The following is an 18,354-nucleotide window of genomic DNA, read 5'->3' as shown; positions in this document are numbered from 1 at the left end:
TGATGAGGACTGGGTATCCAGTCACTACCTGGGGACTCATCCCCAGGGAGGCCGTTAGGGGCCTACTTATGACGAGGTTTCTACTGCAACCGACATCGTTGGGGAGAACCCTCCCCGCTCACATGGGCCACGACGTCGGAACTCACCCGCAGGGAGGCCTACTGAGGCCTACCACCTGACCCAGAGTTAACTGCCCGGACTGCCTCGGCTGGTGTCTCCCGCCAGCCAGCCTTCTATAGTCGGTCCGCCCCAGCGGCCCATAGCAGCCTTCTGCGACGGCACAGTCTCTCAGGCAGCGCCTACCAGCGTGGACCTAAAACACAATGCCCACAGCAGTGCACTCAGCATAAAGCGCCTTGAACCCTCTAAAGCGAGGGGAGTACAACTTACGCCACCTGCCTCCAGGGCGGCCGTCTGGTCGTCCAGCGGTCCGCCGTCCGCGCAAGGGCATCAGCCGTGACAGTGTTTCGACTCCAGGGGAGCATCCTACCAACCGATGCTTTCAGATGGTTGCGAAGTACAGCTCGACCCGAGCCTAAAAGGTGAAGCAGAAGACACAGAGCAAAAAGTGAAAGATATTGAACACACACACATAACCGGCCATTCCTGAACCAAGCCGGGGGGCCGCCCAGAAGTGGCGGCCGCACTAGCTCTGGGGGGCGGGGCTAGCAAAACCAGTCTAACTGCGCACCGCGAAGAGACGCCTACCCCGTCCCCACGACCACTGGCTGAGTCGCGATTCATTCTGCTACACACCTTTATGCATTAATAATAACCCCCAAATGCAGAAGGGGGGTGGGCATTGGCCGGACGACCCTACTGCGGGGAGGCCGGGTAGGGATATAAAGCTCCTGCGGGACTACCGACAGGAGCCCGGGGCAACTGCCAGGGCGATATGCCACCGCGAGACGCCACCGTCATCCCATTAACAGCCTAGGCCAACTTGATGCACTAGCATCGGTCTGATAATCCCACACACAACGGCCCTAAACAGGGCTGGGACAGACCTTACTGTAGTTCATGCGCTAGCCTAACCTCAGAAATTCATCTAGATATTTCACTAGCAGAGGTGCCAACGCTACCCAGAGGTGGCTACAGCTAAAAACGTTCGCCAGGAGAACATACGTCAGTTTATATCGCCGCTACATGCCCGCGGCATGTGCGGTGGCCTCAACTGCTCATATTACACATATCCAGAAGAGAAACAGCCTTATAAACTACTGTTGCTACACTAGCAAACATACAGCCTACATAAACACACTGTGTTTATACAAAACATCGTTCTAGCCACCTTTACCGGGGAACTACAGGCCCACTGTTACACTTTTCTTCATCTTTTGTAGACAAAATAACCCTCAGGGAAGCATAGAGTCCAAACATACGGCATTAAAAGAAGAATGTTTGCCCTAAAAGGGGACTCACCCGCTGTCTTCAGTGCCTCATCGCTTCATGTAACATGCATGCTTCGGCGCACTAACCTGAGGGTGGGGCGCTTCATTCTCAAACAAGGCCGTTTTTTGGAGGCGGCCGCGAAATCCCGCTATTCCCAGAGACGATGCACTGTGTGCGGGCAGAGCACACACCGGCCTGGCAGGCCGTCAGAGTCTCACATCCGCTCATCATCGGCCCGCGCGGCCTGGTGTGAAGCGCGCCCGGGGAGAGAAAAGAACATAACAGAAAAACAAAGGAGGGGACACATTTACATCACTTCCGCGCCCTCGGGGGCGGAGACTCACCACCCCGCTTCCGGCGCTGGAAGCGGCTCTTCTCCCCGATGTCCCTCCTCCTGTTGCGGGTGTCCCGCCTCTTCTGCGTCCTACTCCTCCACGGAGGGGGCGCCCGAGAGGCTACGCTGCTGCGTTGGCCCAATCGATGATCCTCGGACCTCGAAGGGCCAGGGACACCCTCCTGCCTGGGCGCCGCCCCGGACCTCAGCGGAATACACGTTCTATATGCCGCTGAGCGCGCCCTCGCCTCTCTGAACTTTCCCACCACCGCCTCGACGGAGGTGCCGAAAAGCTCAGAGGGCGAGACCGGGGCATCAAGGAGAAAAGCCTTTTCTTTCCCCCCGATGTCCGCCAGGTTCAGCCACAGATGCCTCTCCGTGGCGACCATAGCCGCCATCGACCGTCCGATGGCGACTGCTGTGTATTTGGCCGCCCGGAGAGAGAGATCCGTGGTGCGGCGCAACTCAGCCATCGCATCAGGGGGTAGGCCCTCCCCCTGATCGAGGTCCCTCAGCAGATCGGCCTGATAGGCCTGCAACACTGCCATTGTGTGCAAGGCCGCCGCCGCCTGACCCGCCGACGTGTATGCCCTGCCGTTAAGACGCGAGGTCGTCTTTAATGGTTTAGACGGCAGGGCTGGAGCTCTTAGTGTCGATGGCCGCCCGGACGCGAGATAGTTCGCGAACGTCTCATCGATGGGCGGCATCGACACATACCCTGCCTCGGCCAATCCCTCGACATCAGCGAAGTTAAACCGCTGATGCCGATGGATTCGCGCCGAGTAGGGTTTCTTCCATGCCCCCACGACCTGCTCGTGAAGGTCGGGGAGGAATGGAAGGCTCCCGGGAGCTGGGCGGCTATGGTCGGGGAGAAACCGATCGCCCAATCTGTCAGGGCGGGCGGCCTCTCCCCTGGCTCTCTGCCACGGCAGCTGAAGTCTCAGCGCCGCGCGCCCCATCACATCGTACAGCTCCCCATACACGGGGCAGGATGGCTGGGAGGATTCAGCCTCAGCTTCATTTTCCCCCTCATCCACAGCCATCCTCTGATCGACCGGAAGAGCATGGGCTGACGACGAGGAGGAGTCTCCATCCGACTCCTCCTCCGTCAGCCTGCTCTCGCGACCTGGCTGATCATCCGCGAGAACTGTACTCTCCAGACGATGAGCCAGGTCCATCTGGGAGCCCCAGGACAGACGGTGCCGCTCAGCCTCAGCTTGAGCGGGACCGCTCCCAGATGCTGGCTCCTCTTCCCTCGAGAAGAAGGCCAGGCGAGAGCGGAGCGTCCTCAACGGAAAACGCTCGCAGTTCGCGCAGGAGGCCCCCTCGAGAACCTCCCGCGCGTGCTCTTCCCCCAGGCAGAGCACACAAAGGGTGTGTGTGTCCTCAGGCGTAAGAAACCTGGGACACGGATCAGCGCACTTCCTGTACGCTCCCTTCACTTTGCGTGTGCACTTCATTCTGACTTTCCAGCGAACCAGACAAAACAGTCCCTGAAGACGAAAGGATGTTGTCATGTTGGCACAGTGCCTTTTTATACTTCCTGGTCGCACGGTGATGACATCACCAGCTGCCGACGGTCAGTAGGATTGTGATTTGATAGCGATTTCAGACACCTGTCACGCTGAAGGCGTTCCCCGTAGCGTCAGCTGACGCAGCGCGAGTTCCCTTTCGAAAGGGAACATTATTTTTTGCAGTTTAAATTATTTAATTTGATTGGTAACAGCCTATAGTGTTTTTACTATTATAACTGAATTTATTAATCAAATGTAAGAATTTAAGATTTAAGTAGGCCTATGTAAAAGCTGACAGAACACTGATGAGAATATTACTACAGAATCAATATATGTATAACACCAATTTAATTTATTGTTTATAAGTTGATATTTACAAGAAATATTGTAACTGTTACTAACTTTTAACTGCTGTAAAAAGCACCTCATTTGTTTAAAGTGTTTGCAAACCATATGTTATTGCACTTTTGTTCATTTAGCAGCACTTTTGTATTTATTATTGAATTTTGCGCATACTGCGATTAATGACGATTAATCACAGAAAATCATGCGATTAATCACGATTGAACATTTTTATCGTTGCCCAGCACTATAAATTATTTTTTAATTTAGTGCTTTCTAGACTGAGAAAAGACAGAAATCGTATTTTTGTCTTATGGGGATGAAAGACAACAATTCCCAGAATGCTTTGCTGCCCTACGTGGCCACACCCAAAGCCACTGCTACTAGATTACTGAATCACTGATCACTTTCCCACTGTGACCGGGATCATCATAAAATCAGTTCAGTTAGAGAACAGACACTACAATTAAAAACTGAACATGTCTGTTCAATATGTGATTTAGGCGCGGAGGGAGTCTCACAGTCCAAAACGCTGCAGGAGTCAGATATATTGACAGTCATGGATGAGCTCGTGATGAGAGCTGAGGTAAACAGGTCCGCGGCATAGATTCACAGCGCATGTTCAGTCTGCTGCGTTTTCAGTTCATGCCTTATGAAAACTTTCATAGGAATTAGTTTGAGAAGTTGAAAGACTTACTTTGCTCTGCTGGCCGCACCATTTAAACATGAATGCCTGAGGCTGCAGCTGTGAGTGTGATCTCCCATCCCCCCACGCGTGTTGAAAACATGCTAAAATGGCTCCCTCTGCTGGCTGTGGTCTTTAGCATCTGGCCAACAATTCCTCCGATGGCGCAAATTGACGATATTTGAGTCTTGGGAGGAATTTTTCCAGAAATAAAATGCATAACTCTCTTGTCTCAGGGGGAGAAGCACAATCATTTGTATATACTCCAGAGTTTCTACTGATACAAAGCCATATGCTAATCGCTGAAGTAACCCTTTAAGGAAGGCTGGCCGGAGTTGGAGGATGTGCCAGTGTGGTATAACACCGGCTTTACACCGCACACACAAGCAGCACGTTGGCAGGGCAGAAAAAGTGTGTATGGAGAGCAGGAGGCACGCACGACCATTATGGATTCACACTGCCAGCGTTTGTCTCGCGCAGCTGAACCGCGGCTCGTGTATTGCAAATACAGACAAATATCCTCTAATTTTAAGGATTTTTAAACTTTTTAACTGCATAATTAGACTCTATAATTATACTCATTAGGAATATGATTTTTGCAGTGTTAGAGGTTTTGTACAATTTCTCACTGTGCATATGTGGCAATGCAAGTCACGCCGGCGTATGCGTTAAATCAATGCAGAGGTTATTGAGCTGCATGGGTCCCTGGCATGCACAGATAGCAGGGTAACATTGAGGAATTTCATCTTTAATACTGTGACAGGGGACATAAATCCACATCGCAGAACCTGCGAAGAGACAGCGAGCATGTGCATTTGAGAGACAAGAGGGAGGGGATGAGAGATGCTCAGATGACAGTGTTGTGTGATTTGCCACAGACCTTGCAGCAATTTTGCACCTTCAGCAAACTGTCTCTACTAAGAGCCTTCCTGAGTGGAATTCCAATTTCATGCTGCGCTTTGAGATCAGGTCTCTTGCAGAAATTGTATGCTGTATGGAAAGAGAATGATGCCCCTAAGCATAGTTTAAACAAAACGAATTGTTCACTGCTGATTTAGGTCATAAAAATTACATTAGGCGTACAATACCCAGAGATTACAGAGGATTCGGACAATGATCCAGAAAAATCAGTGCACTTTATAGTCTTATCGTTCCCAGTGTATATTACAGTAGGTGTCTTTGGCCCCGTCCACACGGAGACGCGTTTAGCTGTATACGTATACAAAGTATCAGCGTTTCGTCCACACGGATCCGGCGTTTTAGAAGCATGCATCCGATATTTTTCGAAACCGGGCCCCAAAGCGGATAAATCTGAAAACGATCATCTTCCGTTTTCGTGTGTACAGCGAATCCGTATATTTTCTGAAACGGTGATGTCATCACACTATGTCCAGCAAGGTGAAAGAGGTAAGGGATACAACTACGGGCACTGGGCATGCGCACATCAATATCGCGTCATTTAATTACCGTATCTGCATTGTTGTAAGGGTATGTTTTGGGTTGGGGTAGGTGTAGGCATTAATAAAACACATCTGTTAAGCAGCAAATGTATTTATTGTTATTTTATTGTGAGATTTTGCCTCACCTCCGACCACTGCTATACCCCTGCTAGCCACAACTCTTCTTCTCCGTTTTTAGTGTATTTCTGTGGCAGAATTACAGCACCACACACTGGCCTGGCATGCAAACTACATCGTTTTTAGTCCGTTTTTGTAATCTCGTGTGGACGCAGATATTTCTTGAAACAAGAAAAAAAAAGATTGGATTGGGAAAGCGCTGGCTTCGTGTGGACAGGGCCTTTATTGTGTACATCATTGTAAAAAAAATAATAATATCAACATTTGTATTGTAAAAGACTTTAAAACAGCTATAGTAAAACACTCTATAATTCCCTTAATTCAAATGTGTAATAGGTCTTCATAATGGGAACACTTTAAATAAGCCCCCCAGCAACTATAGTTGCCACAGAGTATGGGAGTTGGATGCCTCATGTGTATAGTTGACATATTCCTTTTGTAAGTATTTTTCTAGTTATTATTCATGTTTTATATCTCAATGACACGCAAGCAAACAACCAAATAAGGGATTTGTTTTTTTTCCCCCTATATATATATCATGAATGTCGACAGATCTATTGTTTTCTGTATACTTAGTCAAAAGTCCAAGTGGTAACTATAACTATACCGGTGGGCAAATGACTTGTAAGTATAATGGGGAAATGGTGTACACTGTAAAAACTGTTACTTAAATAAAACTCAAAAAAATTAAGGCAACATTTTCCAACTACTTTTTGTAAGTTTAGTGAACTTCTTGGTTTTTTGAGTTGGTAAAAATCAGTATTATCTATTTTACTGTATGCTAAAAAATTAAGTAGAGTCTACAAGCTAAAGTAAAACATTTGAGTTTAACCATTGTGTTAATGAGCAGCATATCAACCAAATCATACTTAGTTAAAATAAGTAAAATTTAAAATAAAAATTGTTTTTATTTTAATTAATTAATTTACTCATTAATTTAGACAAATTATTTCTTAATCCACTTTAAATAATTAGTTACCATTGCCATAACTTTAATAAATAAGGAAAGCGATGTATTCGTTTCCAACGTTTATTGCTCTATAACAGCTGTCATAAACAATTGGGTACATTTTCTGTAATCAATTTTAATGTAACAATAATGGTAATGTAAACATTTGTAACATAAAAAATTACAGAAACTTCTGACCTCATCTTTAAGTGCAGCATTGAACACCTTCAAAGTTCAATCTGTGTACTCTTAACACTGACATTAAAATACAGTGACTCTTCACCTGAGCGATACATAAAATGTACAGTACATTACCTTTTCATATTTATTAAAACATAATAAATTAATACAAGAACACATTTTAAGTACAATCTGTGCCATATTCTACTAGCCAATTAACAATTAAACATTCAGAACAATCTTCTGAAAAACACAAGATTGCCATTTATGAGTGTGAGGCTGGCATTTGACCAACTAAATCAGAAGTTTGTTTTTTAATGTCATGAATCAAGAGGAAGGTTTTGGGCGCAGTGTGTCAAGTCCCACAAAAAGTCTTTGGAACATCTCAGATGTTTTGCAGAGTTGTGGTGGATACTGCAGGTTCAGAGCATATGTCATACCCAGAAGCAGGCAACATGCCCTAGGATTCCCTCAATGATGATGCCCACTGCATCTGGTTCACGACAGACATATATCTGCATATTGCGCAAGTCCTTGTGCACACTGCTCTCTGTTTTTCCCTGTATGAGACATAAACAGAACAATAAATGGCAACAGAGAACAATCTTCAAAAGCCTTCAATAAAATCACACATTAAAAGTTCACAAAAGGTTTTAAGTTTGGTCGAGCCAGCTCCTGCACAGTAAGCCTGGCCTGTTGAATTGGCTTCATAGTACAACTTTCAGTACAGTCTCACTTGACACAACCAACCTGCGAGACTAAATCACATACACAAGTCACCTCCAAGGCCTAAATCCTTAAAGGGGAGAGGGGTTCAGCTGGTAACACATAGGTGTGGTTAAGTAAAAGTATCTGAAAATGCCACTCTTACAATTATATCAGCAGATAATTAATAACTCCTGCATTCATGTAAACAAGGATTTTACTTCTGTGAAGCTGCAGTTGAAAAATATGACAGTATATTTTAAATCAATTTTACTAGCCACTGGAAGACCAAAAGATTAATTTTGATAACTGGTTCCTGTGCATACATTTGGTTGTTTGTAGGTGTGTTTTTGAACTTTTGACTGAGCCATCAGACAAGCCATTTCCACCCAATTATAGTATTTGTTCTTAGACAAGCTAACCAATCCTCAACTCCAGCTCCGTATTAAACTCAGACAGACATAAGATTGATATCTGAGGAATAAAAGCTTCCCCCCCAAAAAAAATTAAAACTATGCTTTTTAAACAATACTTACATAGTAGTCAGAGATGAGCTCTTGCCCACTCTCTCCCATGTTTTCGCATCTCAGAGTCTCTCCTTCACCACAGAGGTACTTGGATCCTATAGTTGGCAAATGAATAATGAAAAACTGAATCTTGCAGGCAATATAACTACAATGCAATTATCAGTGTGGGTCTGTACTACCTATTTAACAGAGCTTACCGGCATATTTCTTTCTTTTATATTTAAAATTAATTAGCAGCTGTAAACAAAAATGTTTTTTGCAATATTCATCTATTGACAAGAGAATAAAGTACTTATTGTATGAATATGCCCCTTCAACATTGTTACCACTTTTGCCTCACCTGTATCAGTTCCATTAACAAGTTATTGATGCGTTGACCAACCGCTCCACCCTTCGCACTAAACAGGTCGAGAAGTTTTGGAGTACTTGTCCAGCTGGGACATAAACACTGATTCTAGTGGAACTGCAGCACACCTTCGGAATTCTTCATTTACCTGCAATACATCAATTGTTTAACTGTTATTTGGAACACAAGAATTGACAACCTTTCATTTTAATGCAATCCAAAAATCAGAAAGGGATGATACTTTTTTTTTTCCGTTCCTTTTTTCCTGACACTCAATAACTGACTTTTGGTTACCTTAATTCCTTTAAATGACAGATAACAACAAACCTCTGAAACATTTATCTCAATTCAACCTACAAAGCTTAAAGCTTACCTACTCCATGAACTTTTCCTCCCAATAGATTTGATGGTCTTCTAAAGAAGCAACACAGATGAAACAAAAGTTTATTTAGGAAAATATCAGGATCATTGATGTTAATGCAACGCAAAATAAATATATAATCTTTTTACTAGATCAAATGGTTTCAAAATATTTCAGACAAATATATCAACAGATTAAGTTAAAGCATTTAAAAACTGATTAAACAATGTTGAAGCGGACTAGGTCCATAAACAGCTGCTTTGCAACACAACAACACATTTACGAACTTTCATGATACCACGTTGCAGAGACACCAGGAATATATTATGTCATGTCCTCATATTTTTCAGCCATGCGGGGATAACAGTAACTACAAACCTAACAGTTAACGTAACTTTTATTGTTAATTTCACGACCTTCGGTAGGCCTCATGCGGCGCCAGCAAAACTGACAAACTTAATGCTGTCTGAAACAGGCGACGCTTTTACATTTTAGTTAAAAAATGCGTGCTCATTCGGCTAAAACCTAACTTGCAATGTAAATAGCTATACTTACATCGGTTGCACGTTGTAAGATCCTCAAAAACTCCACAGAAACCCGAAACTGGTCCGGTACAGCCAGGTGACAACGCGCAACGATCTTGTTCGTTGTTTTGCTGCAGCATGTGGGCGTGTCGTGACGTTTTACTTTAGATATAAACACTTAAATAGAGTTTTGTAGAAACAATTTATTGTGAAGGTCAGGGAAATCATTTTTTTGATAGGTAATAATAAGTTGCAAAAACATTCACACTTTTTACTTATGTAAAACTTAAATTAATTCAAAAATAAAAGAAAATCAATTTATTGGAATAAATATACTTTTTAAAATAAATTCCTACAGACAACACCCTGAATTACTTTTTACAGTGTATACTGTGTTAACAGGTTAATAAAACAAGGTTTTTGGTCTTGTTTAGTGCTTTTTGGTTTCATAATATCCCACCTTAAACATAGCCTAACCCTTTGCCTGACATCTCTACTGTACAGTAGACCTTAATTCGATAGAGGCAAATATAATGTTGTAGGATATTATGTCTTGTAAGGGTCAAATTGAGGAACATTCATCAAATTTGGAATCGATACATTTCATTCTAATCACTCAAGGACCCTTTAATTAGATTATAAAATTTATCCTTTTTGAGTTTGCATCGAATGTTCAACTTTTATACATAATACATATGTTTAAAGATTGATCTGTTGAAAGCAGTTATTTATTTTGAGTTAGATGCCAGATGTTCTCCTTATTCAAATTTGACATTAAAGGGGTCCATACAACATATTTGCCCACCGGCATCTGTAGTTGTTGCACATTCAAATACAATTTTCAAGAAAGAAAGAAAGAAAGAAAGAAAGAAAGAAAGAAAGAAAGAAAGAAAGAAAGAAAGAAAGAAAGAAAGAAAGAAAGAAAGAGAGAAAGAAAGAAAGAAAGAAAGAAAGAAAGAAAGAAAGAAAGAAAGAAAGAAAGAAAGAAAGAAAGAAAGAAAGAAAGAAAGAAAGAAAGAAACCTGGAGAAAATAAATGCTGAACATGTTCATATACGACACTATTAACATGACTATACATGAAACCAATCAGAAAAATGTGGGCACAAATGGGTTAAATAGCATTAATGTAAAGTTTTCAAAGTGAAAAACAAACAAGTGCATGTGTGTGTTTATGCAGTAGGCCTAATAACAAATCATTTCAAATTGGTTTCTTGAATATGACAATGAGTTCACTTGACTAAAATGGCCCCCACAGTCACCAGATCTCAACCCAATAGAGCATCTATTAAGCTTGGTGCCCTGGATGTGCATCCCACAAATCTCCATCAACTGCAAGATGCTCTCCTATCAATATGGGCCAACATTTCTAAAGAATTCAAATTAATTGAATTGATTCAACCTTGTTGAATCAATGCCACGTATAATTAAAGGAAGTCTATGCAAGATTGTGGCCAAAACCGGTACTGCAGATATATCCCCTCTCCCCCTCCCCCTGACTCAAGGTTGCCAGATAGGCTGCAGGATCCAGCAGGAAGGTTTGTAGCTGCAGCTGTGGTAACTAGAGCAGAGCTGGCAACCCAGATGCAGACACACTACTGACTTCGTCATTGGTAGATAGGTGGAGGGTGGAGCTTCAGGCCAAAACACAACATGTCAACAACAATATCAGTTGAGGGCTGCAACAACAACTTTTAAATGACAATATCGTGGCCAGACTACTGTTGTCAGTGATATATAAGTATTTGAAATAAACATGGACGCATTTGAAATGAACATAGCAGGCCCATTTTATGATTAATTTGAATATATTTCTTACATACAGTTCCTTTAAGGTAGTTCTGAAGGCAAAGGGGGGTCAAACACAATATTAGTATTGTATTCCTAATAATCCTTTAGGTGAGTGTAAAGCGGGTCCAATATTTGTATACAGATCTAATTTAGATATTTACATAAAATTATTTTTTGAATCAAGTGTCTAAATGCTGTGTTTGTTTGTTATTTTGCGAAGTTTTAATGGTTTTGGATGCTGCTCAGTATCAAAGTATAATCAAATTCCCCTACAAGTGCACTGTTAGAAAAAAAGCTACAGTGCTGTCACTGGAGGGGTACCCTAAGGTACAAAACTGAAAAGGTATTAACATGTACCTTTAAGGTACTAATTCGCACTCTTAAAGTACTGATATGTACCTTTTAAGGTATTAATATGCACCATTTAGGGGTGAGTACACTTTTGTACCTTAGGGTACCACCCCAGTGACAGCACTGTACCTTTTTTCTGAGAGTGTGATTCATGAGGTTAACACCATTCCATTAACCAGTTATGTTGACCAAATAATCTACTGCAAGTTCACTGGATTCAATGAGTTCTAAAATGCAATTATTCATGCAAGTAAATTTAATTTTGATTGTTTTTCGACCATAAATAAATGCTAGGATTTCTAGTCCAGAATAACAATATAGTATCAAAATGTAGGGCTAATAATTATCCTTAAAAGAACTTGTCCAGCAATCGAACCATCCTAGACACTCCTCCCTTTGAGAGCCGCTCCCTATTGGTCCTCTAGAAACAAATCCTCCATTAAGCCCCTCCCCTGTGCTACGACAGGCAGTGATGATACACCCCTAAGCCATCACATGACATTATCTGTTAATTGAATGTCCCTTCAGATTACATGGATGAGAGACTCCGATAAGAAAGGCTAATGACTAGCTGGAAGAAAAAGAGAGATTGAACTCCTAGTACAGGAATTATGATAAACAAATAGTCAAGCAATATCTTAATTGTGCACCTGTATTTAAAACTGTTCTTATCAGAACAGTTAGTTGGAGTTTTTGGAGTGGGTGTCCACTTATATCATATAGACGCAACAAAGAATAAATGAGGCAAAAAATGACCAGTTGTAGTAAAAATTGAAATAAAAGGATGTGTCAATGTGATAGGATGAAATACTTTTTAATTAAAGGAAATATTTCAGATATCTCAAGTGGTATAGTCCTTATAGAAATGAGATTGAAAAGTTTTAGATGCTTCAGTCACCAATGTAATGACATATACTTATTTTGACAAATGAAAAAAAAAATGCATATACAAAAAAAAAAAAAAAAATGTAAACAGATATTAACAATTCAAATGAACATATTTAGACTACAATGAATTCTGAGATCTATAAACATGCAATTGTCATTTAAAATGTCATTTATATGTTGCTAATAACTACAAAGTTTTGTACTGCACAAAATGGTCATTTTAAATCTTGGAATATAGTCATTTTGCTTTAATATTCAAACCACAAACTTAGAATACTATTGGAAATATTTATTTGTGGCTTTATTTTACATCACTCTAATTCTTGAATACTTAGGCTGAACATTATTTACATTCATTGAATGGTTTTAAATTGCCTCGGCTGCATATGAAAATAGTTGTAGTCCACCTGAGAATATCCTTGGAAAAAAACAATTATGCATATTAACAGTCAGAATTCCAGCTAATTTTGGTCGTTTGACATCCTGAGTGATATTTAATATGACTATGTTATGGATTTTTATAGTATATAAAGTCCTAATCATCATTCTTCTTTCTCAAACTCCACTGCTGTGTTCTGTGTTCGCTTTCTCTGCTCCATCTTCCTGAATGCATTGAGATCTCTGTGCTTTAATGATTACATGATTAAACAGTGTGAGGCGTGGACTGTTTGGTCGGATCTGCTTCAGGTCACTAGAGGGGGTGATGATGTCACGACCCTAAGGAAATGGAAAGGAGATTGTTACATTAATTTCCTTAAATTACATTAAATGTGTGTTCGAAGTTATGGGTTGTTATAGATCACATCAGTAGGTTTCCAGAAGTTAAAAAAAAATCCCATTCATTGCTCAATAAAGAAAGTGATTTTTAACAATTAAAGGTGCACTATGTAGTATTTTTGCAGTAAAATATCCAAAAACCACTAGGCCGCTGTTATACATTTTGTTTAGTTGAGTACCTACAATATCCCAAATGTTTCCAACTATTTGTAAATTGTGAGAAAATTGCGATTTTAATTAAGGACCGGGACGTTTCAGCATAGCGTTTGAAGGAGTCGCCTGTCAATCGCGTCATATCTGCGTTAACTTAAATTAACGTTAAATTTGAAACACACTTAAATGTATCTAATATGATAAACAGAGCTGCTTTACCTTATAATCATGACCGGAAAAAGCAGAAGTGCGTGCCCGGCGACTGTGTCTCGTCCCGTCATAATAAAAGTCCCGGGAGCCGTGTGTTTGTTTAACAATCGCTCCAGCGGCCGTGCTCAGCTCCACAACACTCAGTCCTGCTCTGCTTTACACTACAGTAACGTTAATAACCACATCCATGAACATGATTTCTTCCCATGTCCTATTTTCCACCGGCTGTAAGGTGAAGACCACATGTCCCAAGATACTGCGCTCACACTTGGCGTCATCAAACTACACCTTTGTTTAGAATAGGCGACCTCCAGTGGACGGAAAGTTGCATAGTGCACCTTTAAGTACTCTGTAAATCTTAAATAAGGTTATTAAGTGATAATGTTTTTTTTGTTTTTTTTATGTGATTTTTTTAGAGCATTTTTTTATAAAATAGTGTTCCTTAGTCCAATTCACAGTGATGGACTACATTCCCCACAGATCCACCCACCAGATAAGTTTCCGTTACCATGGAAACATAAACTGTAGCAAATAGTTTTGTAGTGATCACGCATTCCCACGAAGCATTGTGAATTATGTAATCCATTACATAATTTCTGCTGTGGCAGGTGTTTTATTAGTTTTTTTTTTTTCCGTTTCATTGTCTTGTGTTGTCGTTAAAGTAGTACATATTCACATAAATTAATAATTGTCAATCATTTGAAGCATATTGTGTATTTTAAACACATCGAAAATCGCATGTAGTTGACCATCATTCCAGAATAGTGAACAAGCTGACTATCTAGATAGTGTGGTAAAAGTAGCTATACAATAGGATGTATGGATGAAAAATATTAACATTTTAGTCTTTAAGCATTGGCTACATTAATGCGTTCGATTTATATAGCGCTTTTTCAAGGCACTCAAAGCGCTTTACATAGAAGGGGAATTCTCTTCAACCACCACCAATGTGCAGCATCCACCTGGATGATGCGACAGCAGCCATATTGCGCCAGAACGCTCACCACACACCAGCTTATGGTGGAGAGGAGACCGAGTGATGAAGCCAATCAGAATAGGGGGATGATTAGGAGGCCATGATGGACAGAGGCCAATGGGAAAATTTGGCCAGGATGCCGGGGTTACACCCCTACTCTTTTTCCGAAAGACATCCTGGGATTTTTAATGACCACAGAGAGTCAGGACCTCGGTTTAACGTCTCATCCGAAAGACGGTGCTCTTTGTCAGTATAGTGTCCGCATCACTATACTGGGGTGTTAGGACCCACACAGACCACAGGGTGAGCACCCCCTGCTGGCCTCACTAACACCTCTACCAGCAGCTACCTGGTTTTCCCAGTTGGTCTCCCATCAAGGTACTGACCAGGCTCAGCCCTGCTTAGCTTCAGTGGGAAACCAGTCTTGGGCTACAGGGTGACATTATACTTTTATTGTGAATGCGATTATAAACAATATGCTTATATGTTGTGCTTGGAAATGTTTCTATGATTTTCTGGGACCGGGAAATGACTGAAATGGTTATAGTGTTAAAAAAACATTTTCCCAAGACGCGCAAAAGTATGAACCTGACGTCCTCCATTCTTTCCGACAACAAACGACCTGAACACAACAAGCTCGTAATCACGACTTCTGAAGTGGGAAGTAGGAAACTTCCGAAAGCACGTGAAGGCAGCATTGACTCAACAGTTATTCAGTTTTGACTGGGCTAAGTGTGTTATGTTCTATGAACTTCACAAAAGACTGTACATTAGGGCTGGGACAACGCGTCGACGTCATCGATGACGTCGACGCAAAAAATACGTCGACGCAAAATATGCGCGTCGATTCGTCAGACTCAAAATAAAGATGGCGGTGCCGGAGAGTAGTAGCAACCATAGATGTACATAATAAAGTATATTATGTAATTAAGTATATTATTTATTATGTATATCTATGGTAGCAACACGAGTGGCTCCTCAGACTTTCAGAAGTCCAAGGCTTGCGGGTTGGCCAGTCTATGGGGTTGGCGCGCGGTGCGCACGGAGCATCACAGGCATGCGCGCACGCGTTTTGTTGTCACGGCTACATAAACAAATTTCTGCACACAGGAAGACAGATGTTTTGGTAATATTTGATGTATTTTAATCACAAAAACAAACGTTTGCATCAAGTGAAAGCATCGGACACATTGGCTACGTTACCTACATAATAAGCTGTTTTAAATTTAAAATGTTCAATGTCTAATCGCGCTGATGTGACCGAGGGTATCCATCCTCTAAGTGAGCAGTTTCATCCCAGGACTATTCCGGTTTTAAACGGAATATTGGCGCCCATAATGCACTCTACATGTAACTTTTTTCACTGTCATGCCGCGGATGCGCGTGGCGTTTCTGTTGCGGGTCAGCCACGGGGCTGCGTGGCGTTTTCTCTGCCTTTGCACACTAGAAGCGTGTCTGACGCAGCGCTGCTGCTGCTATTGATGCGGAGGGAAGCCCTATTCTTAATGTTAAACATAAATAGCCTACTGATACAGCAAAGAAAACGAGAAGCCACATATCTATGGTATTGACGGCAAAATAGGCTACAGAATATTTCGTTCTGTATTGACAGTTGCAATATTTCAAAATCGATAATTGTCGTTTTTTATTATTACAATTAGGCCTATATCTGCATTTATGTAAACCTACAGACTTTCAAACATGAAAATGTAATTTAATAATATGTATTCGTGTCAAAATGATATATAAACATCTTTTCCTATTCTATTTTGCCTGGAGACGCTCCCAACACGCGTGAAAAATAGCGCTCTTCTATTTGTAGCATGCACGCGTTTTCCGCGCGTCACAGTCAGTGTGCAGAACCTGTTAACATGGGAGCCGAAACAAAAACGGACACGCCACGCAGCCGAGACGCTCACGCTTGCAGTGTGTCCCTGGATTTGATTAACCAACTTGTTGATATTTAATCGATGGGCATAGCCTGTAGGCTGAGTTGCATACATAGAAAACGTCTCGGTTACGTATGTAACCCTCGTTCCCTGAAGGAGGGAACGGAGACGTACGTCAGAACTGAACCGACGAATGGGATCTTACTTTAGAGACCAATCCTACTTCGAGCATCTAACAACGAGCCAATGAAATTTGGCATGCGATCACGCATTCCACGCTCCGCCCCGCAGCGCGGGTATAAATAGGAAGTGGAATGGTAGATCAGCGCTTTTCCTACTGAGGAGCCGAAAGGTGACCGGACTCCCAGCGGAAGCACAGCATCTGGCGACGGGACGTACGTCTCCGTTCCCTCCTTCAGGGAACGAGGGTTACATACGTAACCGAGACGTTCCCTTTCAGTCGGTCACGTTCGACGTACGTCAGAACTGAACCGACGAATGGGATCCCTATGGAAAACGCCAGGATGCTGGCCCTTCCAGCGTCCTGCTTGAGCGCACTGCACCGTCTAGTATGGTACGGAAGTCAGGGCTCCAAGCAGGGAGTACAGTCACTGCTGTTTCTGCAAGACCCACTCAGAATGACTATTGGATAACGCTGGGAAAGCGTGCCTACCTCGTGCTTGAGAGAGAGGGTACGCTGCGGGCCCACGTCCTTCAGGAAGGAGAGGTGGCAGAATACACATAAGGACTAACCTGGCAGGGTAGTGCAACATATGGCAGTCTCTGGGGTGGTTCCAGCCTGACTGAAGGGGGGAAAGAACACGCCCAGAGACGACAGAGCGGGCTCTGTCGAGGGAAAGACACGGGGCTAGCCCGAAGGGTAGCTGATACCGTGGAAGAATACACATATGGGGTTGCCGTGAGGGAACCGCTACATATGGAACCCAGCCTACAGCCACGTTTCACAAGCATACGGGTGCAGGCCTGGCGTCAGACGGTCCGCAACGTCTGGCACCGGAGGGGTGACGGAGGAGCTCGACAGGGTTAGCCGGTTTCCCGGGGAACACAACTGGAGACAATAGACGCACGTATCCGGCCCAGAGGGCGGGAGTGGCGTTTCGCAAGCCGACACTTAGAACGGGCACTTAGCGCTCCTGGCCACTGGGGGCGAGGATGCGGGAAGATACCGGCTCTACACGTAAGCTATAGAATCTAGCAAACGTGTTAGGTGTCGCCCAGCCCGCAGCTCTACATATGTCTGTCAGCGAGGCGCCTTGCGCCAGCGCCCAGGAAGAAGCAACACTCCGAGTGGAGTGAGCTCTTACACCGAACGGGCAAGGCACGTCTTGGGACTGGTAGGCCAAGACTATAGCATCCACTATCCAGTGGGCTAACCTCTGCTTGGAGACAGCCTTTCCCTTCTGCTGGCCTCCGTAACAGACGAAGAGTTGCTCTGAGGTCCGAAGGCTTTGGGTCCGGTCAACGTAAGCGCGAAGAGCGCGGACCGGACACAGCAAAGCCAGGGCTGGGTCTGCCTCCTCCGAAGGCAGCGCTTGCAGGTTCACCACCTGATCCCGGAAGGGAGTGGTAGGAACCTTGGGCACATATCCGGGCCGGGGTCTCAGGACGACGTGAGAGTTACCTGGCCCGAACTCTAGGCACGATTCGTTGACCGAAAGTGCATGCAGGTCCCCTACCCTCTTGATCGAGGCCAATGCCGTCAGGAGCACTGTCTTCATTGACAAGATTTTCAACTCACAAGACGCCAAGGGCTCGAAGGGAGGGCTCTGAAGTGCTCGGAGCACTAGAGCTAAGTCCCAAGAGGGTATCGAGGATGGACGAGGAGGATTTAGTCTCCTCGCACCTCTGAGGAACCTGACGATT

At 43.3% G+C, this 18,354-nt stretch overlaps 1 protein-coding gene and 1 long non-coding RNA gene across 2 annotated transcripts in view; both read right to left on the bottom strand.

The window, feature by feature from the left end:
* Positions 1-6,858: 6,858 nt before the first annotated feature.
* LOC137048638 (uncharacterized) lies at positions 6,859-9,799 on the bottom strand. The gene is made up of 5 exons (XR_010899489.1): positions 9,468-9,799; positions 8,925-8,965; positions 8,546-8,699; positions 8,215-8,300; positions 6,859-7,533 (listed from the first exon to the last, which is right to left on the bottom strand). It is a non-coding gene; the product is annotated as an uncharacterized lncRNA (long non-coding RNA).
* A 3,107-nt stretch (positions 9,800-12,906) lies between these two features.
* LOC137049012 (sodium- and chloride-dependent GABA transporter 2-like) overlaps positions 12,907-18,354 on the bottom strand; it is a 35,147-nt gene continuing 29,699 nt past the window's right edge. The window contains exon 16 of the mRNA XM_067427409.1: positions 12,907-13,182. Coding sequence (XP_067283510.1) covers positions 13,021-13,182 — 162 coding nt within the window. The 3' untranslated portion in view covers positions 12,907-13,020. The remainder of the gene's footprint in view (positions 13,183-18,354) is intronic.

Source organism: Pseudorasbora parva, chromosome 20 (genome assembly GCF_024679245.1).
Source record: "Pseudorasbora parva isolate DD20220531a chromosome 20, ASM2467924v1, whole genome shotgun sequence".
Taxonomy (NCBI): domain Eukaryota; kingdom Metazoa; phylum Chordata; class Actinopteri; order Cypriniformes; family Gobionidae; genus Pseudorasbora; species Pseudorasbora parva.
Note: the sequence above shows the minus strand (reverse complement) of the source record. Positions and strands in the feature narration are given on the sequence as shown.